At 34.4% G+C, this 18577-nt stretch overlaps 1 protein-coding gene across 1 annotated transcript in view; it reads left to right on the plus strand.

Moving 5' to 3' along the window:
• Positions 1-18577, plus strand: part of NAALADL2 (N-acetylated alpha-linked acidic dipeptidase like 2) — a 967277-nt gene that overhangs the window by 445264 nt on the left and 503436 nt on the right. The window contains exon 5 of the mRNA XM_047786685.1: positions 10222-10372. Within this exon, the coding sequence (XP_047642641.1) occupies positions 10222-10372 (151 nt within the window). The remainder of the gene's footprint in view (positions 1-10221; positions 10373-18577) is intronic.

The raw sequence follows: 18577 nt of genomic DNA on the forward strand, positions 1-18577 counted from the left end.
CTGTTGCTGCCAGCCTATGCTAGAGCCACAGCAACGCCAGATATAAGCCAAGTCTGCTACCTACACCACAGCTCACAGCAATGCTGGATCCTTAATCCACTGAACGAGACCATGGATAGAACCTGCAACCTCATGCTTTCTACTAAGATTCATTTCTGCTGCGCCATGATGGGAACTCCAACTATGTGTTCTTGATCTCATCATCCTCATCATTTGTGAAATAAGAATAATTCCAAAGGCCACAATGAGATACTAGTTTAAAGTGCAATAACAAATATGCTAAAATGGGACATTTTCTGCCCCCCATTCTTCCTTCCCTCCCTCCTTCCTTCCCTGCCTCCTTCTTTCCCTCCTCTGTACTGTAATGATAAAAGTTGAAGATTCCTTTTAGAACTCTGACAACAGGTTTAACTTTCTAAATAACTTCAAGTTTTTCTTTACAAAAGCAGAAGGTCATTGCTTCTTATTAATCTCACTAGAATTATTTAAATAACTTTGAATACATCAAGCAAAGCAATTTGAAATCCAAGTAAAGGTGTTCAGTGAAATCAAAAAAGAATGCCGTGATTATGCCGTGGATATACTCAGTCTGATTACAGTGAATATTCCTCATCATAATAGTCTTTTTTTTCTTTAACAAAGATGAGTTTATTTCTGAAATATAACAAAGCAAACAGGAATTTTACAAATCTTTTTAACGGCATGCTAACAATACAATATATAATTAAAGGACCAAACAACAAGCCTATTAATAGGGAAAACAATCTCAAGAAGAAAGTATAACATAAAATTTGAGCCCAAAGTCAAAATATCTGCTTAAGAAATAAGCACATATGTTCACTATTTTTATTTTCCACATATTCCAGAATTATTTAATTTAAATGAATAAGAATGTACTGTGAAATGATATTTCATAGTTTTTAAAAGTGTACTTTTATTTTTCTGTTATTATAGCTATGAATCTTTAAAATATACACATTATGTTGTTTAATACATATTAATCTCCACTATGGCCCTCTGTAAAAATCCAGGTCTTTTTAACAATCTACATAAACAGGCATATAAGTCACATAGTATTGATTTTAGTGTCCTCTCAGAAAGAACATTACAGCAAGAAGCATCTGATGTGTTTTATAAATTCACCCTTTAGCCCATCTATTTGTCTTTGTAAAGGATGGATGTATAATTGAAAAGGAATTTGTGCTTCAGTGGAAAGATCGCTAGACTTGAATTCAGAAAACTCTAGTTTGATCCCTGGCATTACACCTTATTAGCTCTGACCCCGGGTCCACCTCTTCACCTTCCTGAATCACGGTTTCAGCATCTGTATAATAGGAATTGAAATACTTATAACCAAAGCTCTGAATAAAAATCTGCAAATAATGTATGAGACAGAACCTGGCTTATAGTAGATGTACAGTTAGCACCTGGCTAGAGGATGACTCAGAAGACCTAGATCTCTTCATGTTATTTTCTTGAATCTTTGTATGAAGTTTGGCAGGTATTTATCTTGTGTGAATGCATTAATTTGCTAGGTCTGCTATAACAAAATGCATACACCAGGCCAGGTTGGTTAAACACAAATTATTTTCTCACAGTTCTAGAGGCTGAAAATTTAAGATTAAAATATTGACAGGTGTGGTTTCTCCTAAGGCCTCTCTTCTTGGCTTGCTGATAGCCTTACTGTGTCCTCATGTGTCTTTTCTTGTGTACATAGCTCCCTGATGTCTTTCCCTCTTCTTATAAGGACACTAGCAGCATTGGATTAGAGCTCACCCCATGATCTCATTTAACCTAAGTTACCTCTTTAAAGGTGTGCTGTGGGGTAGGACTTAAACATATGAGCCTTAGGGGGACACGACTCAGTCCATAACAATAGACCTTAGTTTTATCTATAAAACTAAGTTTGTCTCATTATGTTACATTTGTTCTTGTTTTCCATGTGAAGGCTCAAAAAATTTTTCTAGCTATAGGGGCCAGAAGAATAGTTCTAATGCTGAACCAATGTTTTGAAGAAGTTAAAGTGCAGAGAAAACCACCCGCTTCCTCCTTTTGTTCTTGACATGAGGTGGTCATTCAGAGAGCTCATGCATTGTGACCAATGAAAATAAACAAGGCTGACATTCAGTGGATTCAAAAGTGAGTCTACAGCTTAGCATCTGTAAATGGATTAGAGCCTAGTTGCAGAATTCCACCAGCATTCCCTTGCTGGCCCTGTGAAAGAGTAGATCATCTAAATGACAATAGCAAAGCATCCTCCTTCTGGCATAGAAAAGGTGTTTGAGTAGAACAGTAAGAGTAGATATCAGTAAATAGAGAAGTTAAGTAAGATAAGTAAGAGTTGACTTCTTTCTCTTTTACTCTACCTTTGATTCTTTTTGAATGATTTTTTTCCCTGAATACCATGCAGCCACCCAGGTGCCACATGCTGTCTGTCCAAGACACTGGGGATTTAAACTTATGTGGGACCATTTTCAAGTATGAGACTACTTCTCCTGAGTGAATCATTCCCAGGGAGCTTTCTATATTGTAAGATCTGTAAGATTTTTATGTTCTGCCTATGGATTCATAGTACCATTTATTTTAGAGGGGATTATTTGGAAACAGCTTTATATGCTATACACAAGGAGAAATATATTAATACGGTTCAGTGCAAGAAATATGAGATCACATTTCTTGGTCAAAGGCATTTTATCTATAAGACCATGTCAATAAGACAAATTCACATATTCAAATCCCTGCAGACTAGTCTGCCCTCTTTATCGCTACTCTTAGATAACAAAACTTAAGACAAAATGAACTTTTAAAAAATCAAAAGAACATATTTTAATGTGTATTTTTACAGAAGTATAAGAAGACAACACACTTAGTTGAATGTGTTTTTTTTTTTTTTAATATCAGAAACAAGTTGGCTTAATATTTACACTCACATTCTAATGGACATATATAAGATACCGCAACAAAATTTATCGCAGAAGTTTTCCAGCCAGCGGTTATGAAACGTAAAGCAAAATAACATTCAGGTAATACACTTGTACCCCTATACACTATGTTTTTCTTTGATTCATTCATTTATTCACTGGTACGTATACTAATTTGTTCATTAACTCACAATAGAAAAATGGTTTATTGCCAGGCACTATACTAGGCACTAGGAATATAAAATGAAGCTATAGGATTATTCTCTTCAAGAAGGTCATAATTTAGTGTTACTAAAGCTATCTACCAAATCCCTTTTAATTACTGAGGATAAAAAAAAAATACTAACAAAATTTCACTTTGGAGGCTGGAAGCATTATAATACTTCAATTGTTGTGAAGCCATGAGATAGCTTGAAAGGAATTGACTGACACTATAGAAACAGAAGAGTGTCTTTGGAATACTAAGGACCATAGCTCAGTTACTAGTCTAACAACTATCTCAGATACCTCATGCATATTGAGATATTAGAACCCGTGAAAACTTAGTTAACCCCTTAGTGGTTCTTTGAGTTAAACAAAAGAGATGGGAGGCATATGAGTAGAAGGCTGGTTTAACAGTGTCTAGGTTCACAAACTTAATGTGATGTTTTTGGAGGAGAAAAAATTCTTATGTGGGTACGAGTAATTATCACTGGTAGACATTTCAAATAAACATGTTCACTTAATTTACACAATATTTAGCTTCTCTCCTGGAAATGAAATAAAATGTTGAGGTGCTTATTAAAATAGAAATACTTCCAATTTAAACAAAATATTGATAATTGCATTGAAATAGTGTTCCTTTAACCCTGCATGATTTAGTGCAATTGTCATATATTTTTTTGGGTGTGAACACTGTGAAATGGTTTTAAACTACGCAGTGTACTATTTAAAATAGTACTGAATTTAAACTGAAAAAGAGGAAATAATTCAATAATTGAGAGGTTTAGTGTATAGATTCTGAGTATTTCAGTTTTCCTTATGGTTTGTTGGTAATACAAGTTTAATGCAAAGTTAAAATACTTATACTATATGTTGAGTGCAATTACATCATAAAAACTACATAGAAAATCTTTCTTAATCATAGAAAGTGTTATTTTTGGAGACAGTATTCCTGACCAAGATTTTAAAAGCAAATTTCATAGGTGACAATATTTTTAAAAGTATAATAAATGTCTTCATAAACATTTTTTAAATCATAGGATTAGACTGCATGGTATTTCAAAGGACAGAATGGGTCTTTGATGATAATGTTTAATCCCTGTATCTTTTATGGATGGTAAATCCAAGACCTAGAAAAATTATATGAGTTGTCATGTAGCTATTTAGTGTCAGGGTTGGTACCAAACTCCAGTATTGCCTCCCAGTCTCATGCTTTCTCTCTTGTCTTGGTTATGGATTGATTTACTTACAAATAGCAGAAGCACTCTCATCAAAAGGAAGGAAAATCTCACCCAATCCAAGTGAAAGGAGCACAGGAAGACATGAGGTCTGTGCCTGCCATTCCTTCTTTTGCCCATTCTCATCTGTTTTCTCTGAACTCCTGTTCCTTTTTCATCACCAGTTTCCTTGGAAAAGCTCATAGTTTTTACGTCCTGAAAACACTTATTTGCGCACCAGTATCAGAGAATTAATTCTGAACGAGAAGCTATTTGCTCTTATGACACCTGGTGTGAATTAGAAAATTGTGCCCCTTCTTGGGGGTACAGCCTGGTGGGTCAGTGTACCACACTAGCCAGTGGCCATGACCTTACAACACTCAGATCCAATACCATTTGTCTGACTCATTTTTTGTGTCTCCATTCCAAGTTCTGATTGGCTCCATTTATGTCAAATGTTGTCTTAGTTTACAAGGTAGTAAGCATGGCAAAGAACCCCACACTTAGTACATATATACTTGAGAAAGGGAAGCAAAGGACAGTCAAAATTCAATGTCAGGAATCTTGACCTTAACACTTTCCCTCTCTTTTCAGCTATTATACCCCCAGTATAATTGTCAATCTATGTGTCACGCTGTTATAGAGGGCCTAGGCAGAGCTCATAACTTTCACCTGTGAATGCAAGGACAGTTTGCCATCTGAGAGCCCAGTTAGAGGTGGCTTCATCCGGTGGCATTGGCTTGTCCTTAGATGTTTTGTTAGTTTGTTTTAATATCATCTCACCAGAATAGTAGATCTTTTGAGCACTTTAGGTAATGCTCATCTTATCATGTTCAAAATGCTATGCTAACAATGCAAAGGAACATTTGCAAAATTTGATTTAATGTAGACATTTTCTTCTATTGGCAGTGTCATTGGGAATCCAGTAATAGACGATTATTGAAATTGAGTCACTGAATTAAACTACTTATTTAAGATGGCCAGTGAAGGAGGGTACCAGGAACCAGATCTGACAACATTGAAGAAGTGTCCGCCTCAAGCCCGACTACTCTAGGCAGAGGATAGCAAGAGGGGGTCAAATTATATATAAAGCTATCTCTTCAGGGTTATAGGGTGGTAACCAACACTGGCCAAAAATAGTATTCTATTAAACCACATTGATTCATTGCTATTGGATATAGAAACACATCACGATACATATTCTTCATAAAAGCAATCACAACATATTACTAAATACAACTGGAAAAGACAAAATATGCAACTCCAGCATTTTATTTTTGACTAAGATAAATTTAACCATTAGGTTTCATAAACATTTAATAGTTACCATATTTACCTTTTTAGAAGAGATTTGTGAAGATATTTTTACCATTTCACTAAAGCAGGATTCAGTAGATTAAAAAAAATAATTGTTGGCTACCATTTTTCTTTCTTGTATCCATAGCAGAAATCTCTCAAAGAACCACTCTCCACTGACCTTGAACCAGTCCTCACATCTTTTTCCATGTGTCCATTCATTGCCAGTTAATTGGAGCTGGCACTCAAGATGAAAACTGTTCATTCCACTGATAAACTGAACTTCATAAAAGTGGAAACATTGCCCTACTTACCTCCATATCCCATTGCCAGCATATCACTTGCACAAAAGTGACACTCACTATATAGTCATGAATGGGTAAATGGCCCAAGAATTGTAAAAATATTTTTTCATAAGCAGGTAATTCTCAAAAGAAAATATAGAATGGGCCAAAATCACAAGCAAAATAAATTTGACTCCATTAATGATTTTTTCTGAAATTTTGGACAAATACACCAGATTGACTAATATCTTGAAAATTAACACTATTCAATGTTGATAATGAGTGGGAAAAATTACTCACATGTATTACTGGTAAGAAATGTCACTACCCTGGCTCTGGTTCTAGCTGTGTCATGGTTTCATTCCCTGGCCCAGGAACTTCTGCATGCCATAGATACAGCCAAAAGAAAAAAAAAGGAAAAAAAAGAATATAACATATAACTAACTTGTTTTAGCCTTTCTGGAGTGAAATTCATTTATTAAAAATCATAAAAACAGGAATACTTTGGCTTTGACTTAGAATTTCTACCTATGAAAATAAATTTCATAAAAACAAATATTTGTGCAATGATTTATCCATAAGAAAGTTTATAGTAATATAATGTAAAAATTAAAAATTATTGGTATGATCAATAATCAGGGGTTGTTTAAATAACATTTTATGGGCTTTTTCTTTTTTCTTTTTAGGGTCTGTAGTTGTGGCATACAGATGTTCCCAGGTTAGGGATCTGATCAGAGGTATAGCAGCTGGCCTACACCACAGCCACAGCAACGCTAGGTCTGAGCCACATCTGCAACCTTCACCACAGCTCATAGCAGAGCCAGATCCTGAACCCACTGAGCAAGGCCAGGGGTTGAACCCACATCCTTATGGATACTAATTGGGTTTGTTTCTGCTGAACCACAACGGGAACTCCAATGGCCTTTTTATAATATTATTTTTATCACTCATATATAGTATATAGCTATTAAAATGAAACAAAAGAGTACTTATCAACATGAACAGATGTTTATACTGTTAAGTGAAAAACAAAAATGTTGCAAAATAGTGTTTATCAGAGTTAGTTTTATTTTGTAAATGTATATGTGAATTGCATAAGCCCCAATGCATGGATCTAGAAACTCCAATATGTTAATATTTGCTAGCCCAGTCTCAGTCACAACCTAAGCCACACCTATGAAAATGTGGGATCCTTAAGCCATTTCTCTTTCTTTCTTTTTTTTTTTTGGTGTGTATCTCTTTCACACTAATGACGACAAATTGCTTTAGTAATAAAAAAAGTAATATTTTAAAAATTGCTTTTTAGAGAGGTTCATATTTTTTTCTTGATATATTCTCCTACAAGAAGCAGAGCAATCAAAATCATTCCATTGATTATTCTTTTTGAGACTAGCAATTTCAGCATTTAAACCTTAGAAAACCTCCCTAAAGACTTCAGTCCAAACATTTGGAGAGTTGGTTTTAAATCTGGCCCTCTTATTCACATATTATTTTTTCTTTTTTTTTATGTCTTTCATTTCTCCTTTCTCCCTGAATCCTTTGCCCATCTTCATTAAAACACTGATGGGGAAAAAAAGACAGTTAAATCTGATCAGAATGTTTTTCAGGTCAGTCTCCGAAAGCAACAGAAATAAAAGGAAAAATAAACCAATGGGACCTAATCAAACTGACAAGTTTTGTACAGCAAAGGAAACCCAAAAGAAAACATAAAGACAACTTACAGAATGGGAGAAAACAGTTTCAAATAATGCAACTGACAATGGCTTAATCTCTAAAATATACAAAATACTTATACAACTCAACAGCAAAAAAACCAACAACCCAATGGGCAAAAGACCTGAATAGACATTTCTCCAAGAAAGATGTACAGATGGCCAACAAGCACATGAAAAAATGTTCAACATCCCTGTTTATCAGAGAAATGCACATCAAAACTACCATGAGATATCACCTCACACCAGCCAGAATGGCCATCATTAATAAGTCCACAAATAACAAATGCTGGAGGGGGTGTGGAGAAAAGGGAACCCTCCTGCACTGGGGGTGGGAATGTAAGCTGATACAACCGCAACGGAGAACAGTATGGAGGTACCTTAGAAATCTGTATATAGAACTACTATACGACCCAGCAGTCCCACTCTTGGGCATATACCCAGACAAAGCTTTCCTTAAAAAAGACACATGCACCCGCATGTTTGTTGCAGCACTATTCACAACAGCCAAGACATGGAAACAACCCAAATGTCCACCAGCAGATTTTTGGATTAAGAATATGTGGTAAATATACACAGTGGAATACTACTCGGCCATAAAAATGAATAAAATAATGCCATTTGCAGCCACATGGATGGAACTAGAGATTCTCATACTGAGTGAAGTACTTCAGAAAAAGAAAGACAAATACCCTATGATATCACTTATATCTGGAATCTAATATACGGCACAAATAAACCATTCCACAGAAAAGAAAATCATGGACTTGGAGAATAGACTTGTGGTTGCCAAGGGGGAGGGGAAGCAAGTCGGGTGGGTGGGGATCTTGGGTTAAATAGATCAAACTTTTGCCTTCAGAATGGATTAGCAATGAGATCCTGCTGCGTAGCACTGGGAACTATGTATAGTCACTTACAATGGAGCATGATAATGTGTGAAAATAGAATGTATACATGTATGAGTAACTGGGTCACCATGCTGTACAGCAGGAAAAAAAAAATTGTACTGGGGAAATAATAATTAAAAAAAAGTACATGTGAGTCAATTATACTTAGTTTAGGTTCTCAGTGTTCTTTCTCTTATAAAAATATTTGATACTTGTTCATTCCTTTTTAAAAATAGAAAAACAACATTTTAACAGTTGGAAAGATGTCATTAATATTTTATACTTACGTCAAGCATAAGTTTTTATTTTCTAAACACTATTTCCGTTATATAGTTAAAATTATATTTACAATTCTTTTATTTTCAAAGTAGAAGTACATCCTAAATACTTTCTCAGAAATCTCTTTCAAGGCTAGCTATTGTGCCAAATCAGCATCTTTTTTTTTTTAATTTAATTTAATTTAATTTTTTGGCCACACCTGTGCCATATGGAAGTTCCAGAACCAGGGGTCAGGCCACAGCCACAATAGAAGCAGCACCGAGAAGTTATGTTGTGAGCCACAAGAGAAATCCCCAAATCAGCATCTTTCTCATTCATTCTTTCAGTTAGTAATTGTCCTAAATGCCTACTATGTGCATGTTACGTGTGAGGTATACAATGGTACAAAAGATCCAGTCTGAAACACAAATTACTGCCTTGCTTAGTCCACTGTGAAACTCAATAAATAACAAGCAGTAACTGGGAAGTGAAATATAGACATTAAAAAGAGTCACATGATGAACAGTGACTGCCTATCCTCAATATGACTCTTAGTCATTGTCTCCACTATTACCTAGTCCCCCTAATTACTTTTTTTTCCTTTCACATGGGAATCAAATAGGACTAGCACATCATGTAAGTCACACTAAGATAAGATCCTTAATGCCTAAAATTAACAAGTTAAAACAAAAAACCTGAGATGTCAAGTTCATCTGCCCCATCATACTTCTCTGTTGTGTACATACTATAAAACAGAGAAGAAACTTTGCATTAAACATGTTCATATGCAGTAATCAGGGGCTATTTTCAAAATATTGAATGAAAGAGAGAGCAGGAACTGACTATTCAGAAGGAGGCCAGTCCCTTGGTTGTGTATATACCCATCTTGTTGTACTAGAAGTCGGGCTGAGACTTCCAGGGCAGAGACCAAAGTGACTAGTATCGTGGGGACTGTCAGGAGGTTCAGGACAGCAGCTGCTTGCCCAACAGTGTGAAAGTATTTCAGCATTTTAGCAATGGTGCAACAGGCTCAGCCCTAGAGGAAACAGAACAAATACTGTGGATATCTTCTGGGAAGGACATGATAGTGGTCAGGACAGCTCTCCTTTTACAACAGAAAGTTTTCTGTGGTAGATCTTTTGTTAATCTTGTAAAAACTTTCAGATCTACTTGGACAACTGAAAAATGAAGAAATTCCAAATGCAGACAAGTGAAAATATAAACATAATAGAAATTCAGTTTAAAAATTGTTGAACGGAGGAAAAAGGAAGAGGCCAGTAGGATAGTTACCTGAGCTTTGGTATTGAGGAAATCCGAAGAGTCTGCTTATTTTTAAAGCAAAACAACATAAAAAGAAATCGTCTTAATCACATTTATGAAATGGCAGTATATGAACCACTAATGCATATGATGATATTTTAAATAATTTGTTCCCCTTTTTTTAGCTTTCTTTACTGGAGAAGGCTGGATTTGGAGGTGTTCTTCTATATATTGATCCTTGCGACTTACCAAAGACTACAAATCTTAGCTATGATACCTTCATGGTGTCACTGAATCCAGGAGGGGACCCTTCTACACCTGGATATCCAAGTATTGGTAAGTTCATTATTAAACTTTATTATTCTTGTAATCATTACAAAGTTGCAATTTATAAGTACCGAGATATCTAAATTAATCAAGGGATAGCAAAGTTGAATTCTCACCAGTCCACATTTTATGAAGTGAACTTTTTTTATCTTCTCAAAATTATAGACTATTCCATTTGCTGGAATAAAACTTCCTAAAAAATCTATAATAGATTTTTGTCTCAATACTTTACAGTACTGTAAAGAGATAAAACATTTAATGTATTGTTATTGATTAACAGAGAAGATATATTAACACCATGTGGAATGAGTACTCCATGTAAGTGGAAAGCACATGCACATGCCTAGACACATGAAATATCTGTGGCTTTCGAGTTTTAGTCATAACTTTAAATCCAGAGTTTAGGGGTACAAGTTAGGTGACTAAAAGAATGGCAAATGATGCTGAATAAGGACAGAGTTAATATGATCCAATTATCTGGCTCCCTGAAAGAAAGGACCTCAGGGAGTTCCCTGGTAGTGCAGTGGGTTAAGGATCCAGTGTTGTCACTACAATTGCTTGGGTCACTGCTGTGGTGTAAGTTCAATCCCTAGCTGGCGAAATTCCACATGCAGCAAGTGTGACCAAAAAAAAAAAAAAAAAAAAAAAACCAAGAATCTTGTCCAGCCACTGGCAGTATAGAGATGGCCATTTTGCCACCCTTTTCTTTCCCAGCAAGCTGTGTTCATTATAATGGGGATCACGTGACAAAGAGAAGACAACTGTGATTTTGGCAGTTGCTCACTGTATCATTGAATTTCCTGTCTAATGTGTCATTGACAAATATACTGTTTACTGTTGGCTGGGCAAAAGCTCTTTGCTCCCCCTTTTAGGGTGATACTAACCCATTAACCATGTTACTTTAGTCAGGAATTAAGCTAACAAAAAATAGAATTATCCATGTGTTCTGTCAATATTTTTCCTTGTTTTCTACAAAATATCACAACAGGTTTGACTAACAGCTTGCACAAGTCCTTTATATACATATTAACTTAGCCAATGAATTAATAACATGCTCCAAGAAGGAAACAAATTGAATCAAATATGAGTTATAATTTATGAAATTTGTTGTGTCTACTGAGAACTACTTTTCTTCTAAAGTACCTATTCCTTTAATAATCCAGGTAAGAATTTTCTCAGGGCCTTCACTGATCTCTACTTTGCACAGTCCACTATCTCATTATTACAGTTTTGAAATTAAAGTTAGTAAGTGTCCATCTGTAATTTCCAGGCATCACCAAAAATAGCAGTGGAGCTCTCTCATTTACAAATGCCCTAACTGCCTGGGGTTGTATTGCCTTAGCAGTGAGAGGCTGCATGTGGCATCAAACTTTTCGTTGCAAATCTAGTCTGCGGTGCCAGTGAAAAGTGGACACTTTATGAATACTCTGCTTAATTCGCTAAGTTGCCACACTGGCAACATTTACTCCTAACATTTTTTTTTTGGCTCAGGTCATTTAGTAAATGCAGAATTCAGTCATATCTAGTGAAATGTTGGACAGAGTCTTGAGGATCTCAGAATGCTTTTTTAAAAATTTAATTTTTTATATTGAAATAATTTCAACTCACAAAAATGGTGCAAATATGGTATATAAAGAATCTGTCTATCTTTATCCCAGCATCTTCTAATATTAACATCTTATATAAGATTTTATAATTATCAGTCAAAATTAACATTGATACAATGCTATTAACTAATTACTGATGTTATTCACCTTTCTCCAATTCTCTCATTATATGTCTGTATTTTTTTTTCTTGTCCAGCATCCAGTGCAGAATTCCATACTGTCTTTGGTTGTCTTATCTCTTTAATCCTCTCCAAACTGGAACAATTCTTCAGTTTTTCTTTTACTGCCTTAATTCTTAAAGATTGCTGTTACTTTATTTTGTAGAATGCCCCTCACTTTAGCTTGCCCTATATTTTCTAATGATTAGATTGTAGTTATACATTTCTTGGTAGGAATACTTCAGAAGAAATATACCCTCTCAGTGCATCATATGAGGAGATACATACCGTGATTATGTCTTAATTCTCATGGTGCTAATTTTGATCTCTTGTTATGGTAGTGTCTGCTAGTTTTCTCTACTGTAATGGTACTATTTTTTCCTTTGTAATTAATGAGTTTCTTGTGGGAAGATATTATGAGATTATATAAATATCCATCTTTCACTTTTCCTCACAAATTTTAGCATCCATCAGTGATTCTTTTACAATTATTACTGTGGTATTTGCCAAAAGATAACTTTTTTATTTTTACCATTCTTTATATTACTTTTAAAAGAAATTTTTGTACAATATGAGCAATCATACTTGCCTACATTCTCATACAAATGTAACCATTTTGGGAAAAATTAGAAATCAGACTACTTAGATCCAACAACAGAATAGCAGTGCAATAAATGACATGTACTTACAGAGGACTTGCATGAAAATTTCCTTTACAAATATCATGCCAGAATGCATGTGTGGCAGAGGAGGACAGGAGAGATGATCTCTTTCATGTTCATGGATCTGTATACAATATACAGAAAAGGAAACAGCATAACCCATTGTATTTTGTGTGTGTGTGCTGGTTGATAGGAAGCTCTGATTAGCTGCCATGATTTATACCCCTGGATTCTTTTATCCTTCTCTCCCAAAATTGTCTTGAGATTTCTGAGCCTTCTAGTCTCACTTACATTTAAAAAAAAAATGCATCCCTCCTCAAATATGAGGGGGAAAGAGAGGAGGAAAAGGCAAGCTGTTTATTGTAAATAAAACCTGCAAATACTGGGGTTCTCTTGTGGTGCAGTGGGTTAAGGATACAGTGTTGTTGCAACAGCTTTGGTCGCTTCTGTGGTGCAGATTTGATCCTTGGCCTGGGAACTTCTACATGCCATGGGAATAGCCAAAACAACAACAACAAAATAAAATTAAAAATAAAAACAAACAAAAAAAACTATAGATGTTCATAGTGAACAATATTATTTGACATAATGCCCTACAATACTGACTGTTAAAAAATTATTAGAATAATTGATGTAAAACTATCTCTTTATCAACTTAAAAAAAATCCAGGAGTTCCCTGTGGCTTAAGAGAAATGAACCCAACTAGTATCCATGAGGATATAGGTTTGATCCCTGGCCTCACTCAGTGGCTTAAGGATCCAGCATTGCTGTGAGCTGCAGTGTAGGTCACAGAGACAGCTTGGATCTGACCTTGCTGTGGCTGTGATGCAGGCCAGCAGCTGTAGCTCCAAGCCAACCCTAGCCTGGGAAGTTCCATATGCTGCATGTGTGGCCATAAAAGATAAAATAAAGTAAAATAAAATATTCCACTTTATTAACTAATCTGAGGATGATAAAGTTCTAAAGATTTAGAATAACAAAAATCAAAACTTTTGTTTTTTGACGTAGATAATATCTTGAGTTCTTTTTAATTATGTTTCAAGTATACAGAATTATAATTCAACATTTGTATATACTACAAAGTGATCACTAAAAGTCTATTTACCATCCATCACCATACAGCTGACATCTGTTACCCATTTTGCCCACCTGCCTGCCCTCAAAACTCTTTCCCTTCTGATAACTGTTAATTTATCTATGGATTTATGACTTTGTTTTCATTTTATTTGACTGTTTTGGGATTTTTTTAGATTCTACACATGACTAAAATCATAATGCATTTGTCTTTCACCTTATGACTTACTTCATTTAGCATAATACCATCAAGTTCCATCCTTGTTGTCACAAATGTAAGGATTTCATGCTTCCTTAATGGCCGAATAGTATTCCATTGTGTATATATACCATAGCTGCTTTATCCATTCTTCAAGCAACTGACACTTAGGTTGTTTCCATGTCTTGGCTATTGTAAATAATACTTAAATGGACATAAAGGGTGAATACGTATTTTCAAATTAGTATTTTTGTGTTATTTGGATAAATATTCAGGAGTGGAATAGCTGGTTCATGGTTTATTTCTCTTAATTTTTTTGAGTAATCTTTATATATAGTGTTTTTGATATTGGCTGTACTAGTTGAGTCTCATCAACATTGTATAAAGTTTCTCTTTTCTCCACCGCCTTTCCAATGTATGTTATTTCTTGTCTTTTTAATAATCGCCATTTCAACAGGTGTGAGGTGATGTCTCATTGTGGCTTTGATTTGTATTTCCCTAACAATTAGGGATGTTGAAATCTTGTCATGTACCTGTTGGCTATGTTTTTTTTTAGAAAAATGTGTATTTAGACTCCCTGCCAATTTTTTAATTGGATTGTTTGTCTTTTTGTTACTGTGTTTTATGGGTCTTTTATATTTTGGATATTAACCTCTTATCAGATATATGATTGCAAAAATCTTCTCTCATTCAGTTGGTTGCCTTTTATTTTGATTATGATTTTCTCCATTGTGCAATATATTTTTAGTTTAACATGGTCCCATTTGTTTATTTTTACTTTTATTTCCCTGCCTTTATAGTAAGATCCCCCAAACAAGTAAACAAACACACAAACTTTGTGAAAGTTTGTTACTGAGGTTACCACTAATTTTACGGTTTCAGGTCTTTATATTCAAGTCCATCATGCATCTTGATTTAATTTTGATATATAGTGTAAGAAACGCTCTGGTTTCATTCTTCTATATGTGGATGTTCAGTTTTCCCAACACTATTTATTGAAGACACTATTATTTCCCTATTGTATGTTTTTGTTTTAAATTAATCATGTATGTATAGGTTTATTTCTGGGCTCTCAGTTATGTTCCATTGATTTCTGTGTCTGTTTTTGTGCCAGTATCATACTGTTTTGATTACCAGTGTGGCAGCATAGTTCAAAATCTGGAAATGCAATACCTTCAGCTTTGTTATTCTTTCTTAAGCTTCTTTTGGTTATTTGGGGTTTTGTGTATGTGTTTGTTTCCATACAAATTGTAGAATTATTTGTTCTATTTCTGTGACATATGCCATTGGAATTTTGATAGAAATTGCATTGAATCTGTAGATTGTTTTTCATAGTATGGATATCTAGGGATTTTCCAATATAGGAGCACAGAGTATTTTTTCGTTTACTTGTATCTTCTACTTTCAGCAATGTCTTAAAGTTTTCAGTGTGTAAATCTTTTATGTACTTGGTTAAGTTTATTCCTAACTTTTTTTTAATCTTTTGGTGTAGTTGTAAATGGAATTGTTTTCTTAATATCTCTCTCTTGTTAATTTGTTATTAGTGTATAGAAATGCCACATATCTCTATATGTTTATTTTGTATCCGGTATGTTTCCTGAATTTATTTATGAGTTTTAACATCTTTTCAGTGGGAGTATTCTGCGTTTTTCTATATATAATATAACATCATCTGCAAAGAGTGAGTTTTTCTCTGTCCTGATTTGGATGTCTTTTATTTCTTTTCTTGCCTAATTTCTCTGACTAGTTCTTCCAATACTTTTTAGAATATGAGACCAGAGTAGATATTTTCTTTATTTCTGATTTTAGAGGAAAAGCTTTCAGTTTTTCATCATTGAGTAGTATATTGCTAGCTGTGATTTGTCAGATATAACCTTTATTATGTTGAGGTACATTCCCTCTATACCCCTTTTATTGACAGTTAAATGCTGGTTGTATTTTATGAAATACTTTCTCTGCATCATGACCATATGATTTTAATCCTTTATTTTTTTAATGTGCTGTATCATATGGATTGTTTTGTAGATACTGAATTACACTTGCTTCCCTAGAATAAATCTGACTTGATCATGTTATACAATCTTTTTTTAATATATTGTTGGATTTTATTTACTAACAGTTTATTGAGGATTTTTGTCTGTGTTTATCAGTGATATTTCTTTTTTTATTAGGGCTGCACTCAACTGCATATTAAAGTTCCCAAGCTAGTGGTTGAATCAGAGTTTCAGCTGCTGGCCTACACCACAGCCACAGCAATGTGGGATCTGACCTGCATCTGTGACCTACACCACAGCTCATAGCAATGCCAGATCCTTAACCCACTGAGAAAGACTACCTGTACCGATCAAACCTGTACTGTCATGGATCCTAGTGGCGTTAGTTAACTGCTGAGCCATGAAGGGAACTCCTAAATTTACTTTTTTTGTGTTCTCCTTGTCTGGTTTTAACATCAGGGTGATACTGGCCTTATAAAATATATTTTGGAGATTTCCCTCCTCAGTTTTTTGGAAGGTGAGTATTAAGTCATCTTTGAACATATTGTGTTAATACTGATAAAAGAATAGAAAAAATTAAATCTATTTTGAATGTTTTATAGACTTCAGCAGTGAAGCCATCTGGTTTTGGGATTTTGTTTGTTGGCAGATTTTTGATTCCTGTTTAAATCTCCATACAAGTAATTTATCTGTTCATATTTTCTATTTCTTCATGATTCAATATTAGACTATTTTATGCTTCTAGAAATTTATCAATTTCTTTTATGTCATCAAATTGTTGGCATGTAATTGTAGTCTCTTTCGATCCTTTGTATTTCTATGGTTACAGTTGTAACTTGTCTTTCTTTATGATTTATTTGAGTCTTCTCTTTTTTTCTTGGTTATTCTAGCTAAAGTTTTATCTATTTTATTTTTTCGATCACCACCTCATAGTTTCTTTGATTTTTCCTGTTTTTTTTTGTCTCGGATTTATTTCCATTCCAATCTTTATAATTTCCTTCCTTCTGCTAATTTTGGGTTTCATTCTTCTTTTTCTAGTTTCATTAGGTGTAAAGTCAGATTATTTGAGACTTTTTTGTTTTTTTCTTGATATAGGTCTGAATTGCTATGAGTTTTCCTCTTAGAACAACTTTTGCTTCATCCTACATATTTTGGTTATGTCATATTTCTGTCTTCATTTGTCTCCAGGTACTTTTTTTTAGTTTCACTAATGACCTCTTTGTTGTTCAGTAACATGTTTTTAATATCCACATTTCTATGACTTTTCCCTTTTTTTCTTCCATGATTGATTCCTAGTTTCATAAGATTGTGGTTGAAGAAGATGCTTGATATGATTTTAATTTTCTTGAATTTATTGAGGCTCATTTTGTGACCTTATATGCTATCTCTCCTGGAAAATGTTCCTTGTGCATTTAATAAGAATGAATATTCTCCTGATTTTGGATAGAATGTTCTATATCTGCTCTAATAAAATATCTGATTGATGTGTCTGATCTAATGTGTTGTTTATTTTTTATTACTAAAAAACTTATTACATTTGTAGTTGTACAATGATCATTACAATCCAATTTTATAGGATTTCCATCCCACAACCCCAGTGCATCCCACCTCCCCCCAAACTGTCTCCTTTGGTGATGATAAGTTTTTCAAAGTCTGTGAGTCAGTATCTGTTCTGCAAAAAAGTTCATTCTGCCCTTTTTTCAGATTCCACATGTCAATGAAAGCATTTGATGTTGGTGTCTCATTGTATGGCTGACTTCTCTCAGCATGATAATTTCTAGGTCCATCTATGTTGCTAAAAATGCCGGTATTTTGTTCCTTTTAATGGCTGAGTAATATTCCATTGTGTATGTGTACCTCATCTTCTTTATCCACTCCTCTGTTGATGGATATTTAGGTTGTTTCCATGTCTTGGCTATTGCAAATAGTGCTGCAATGATCATCGGAGTACATGTGTTTTCTCTGGATATATGCCCAGGAGTGGGATGGCTGGATCAAATGGTAGTTCTAATTTTAGTTTTCTGAGGTGTCTCCATACTGTTTTCCACAGTGGTTGCACCAATTTACAATCCCACCAGCAGTGTAATAGGGTTCTTTTTTATCCACACCCTCTCCAGCACTTATTTTTTGTAGACTTTTTGATGATGGCCATTCTGGCTTGTGTAGGGTGGTACCTCATTGTGGTTTTGATTTGCATTTCTTTAATAATGAATGATGTTGAACATCTCTTCATGTGTTTTTTGACCATCCATATGTCTTCTTTGGAGAACTGTCTGTTTAGATCTTCTGCCCATTTTTTGATGTTTTTTTTTTTTAACATTGAGCTGCAGAAGGTGTTTATAAATTTTGGAGATTAATCCCTTATCAGTTGATTCATTTGCAAAGATTATCTCCCATTCTGTGTGTTGTCTTTTTGTTTTGTTTAGGGTTTCCTTTGCTGTGCAGAGAATTTTAAGTTAATTAAACTTAACAAAGGTCCCATTTATTTATTTTTGTTTTTGCTGTCATTACTCTAAGAG

This window comes from Phacochoerus africanus, chromosome 1 (assembly GCF_016906955.1).
Source record: "Phacochoerus africanus isolate WHEZ1 chromosome 1, ROS_Pafr_v1, whole genome shotgun sequence".
Taxonomy (NCBI): Eukaryota; Metazoa; Chordata; class Mammalia; order Artiodactyla; family Suidae; genus Phacochoerus; species Phacochoerus africanus.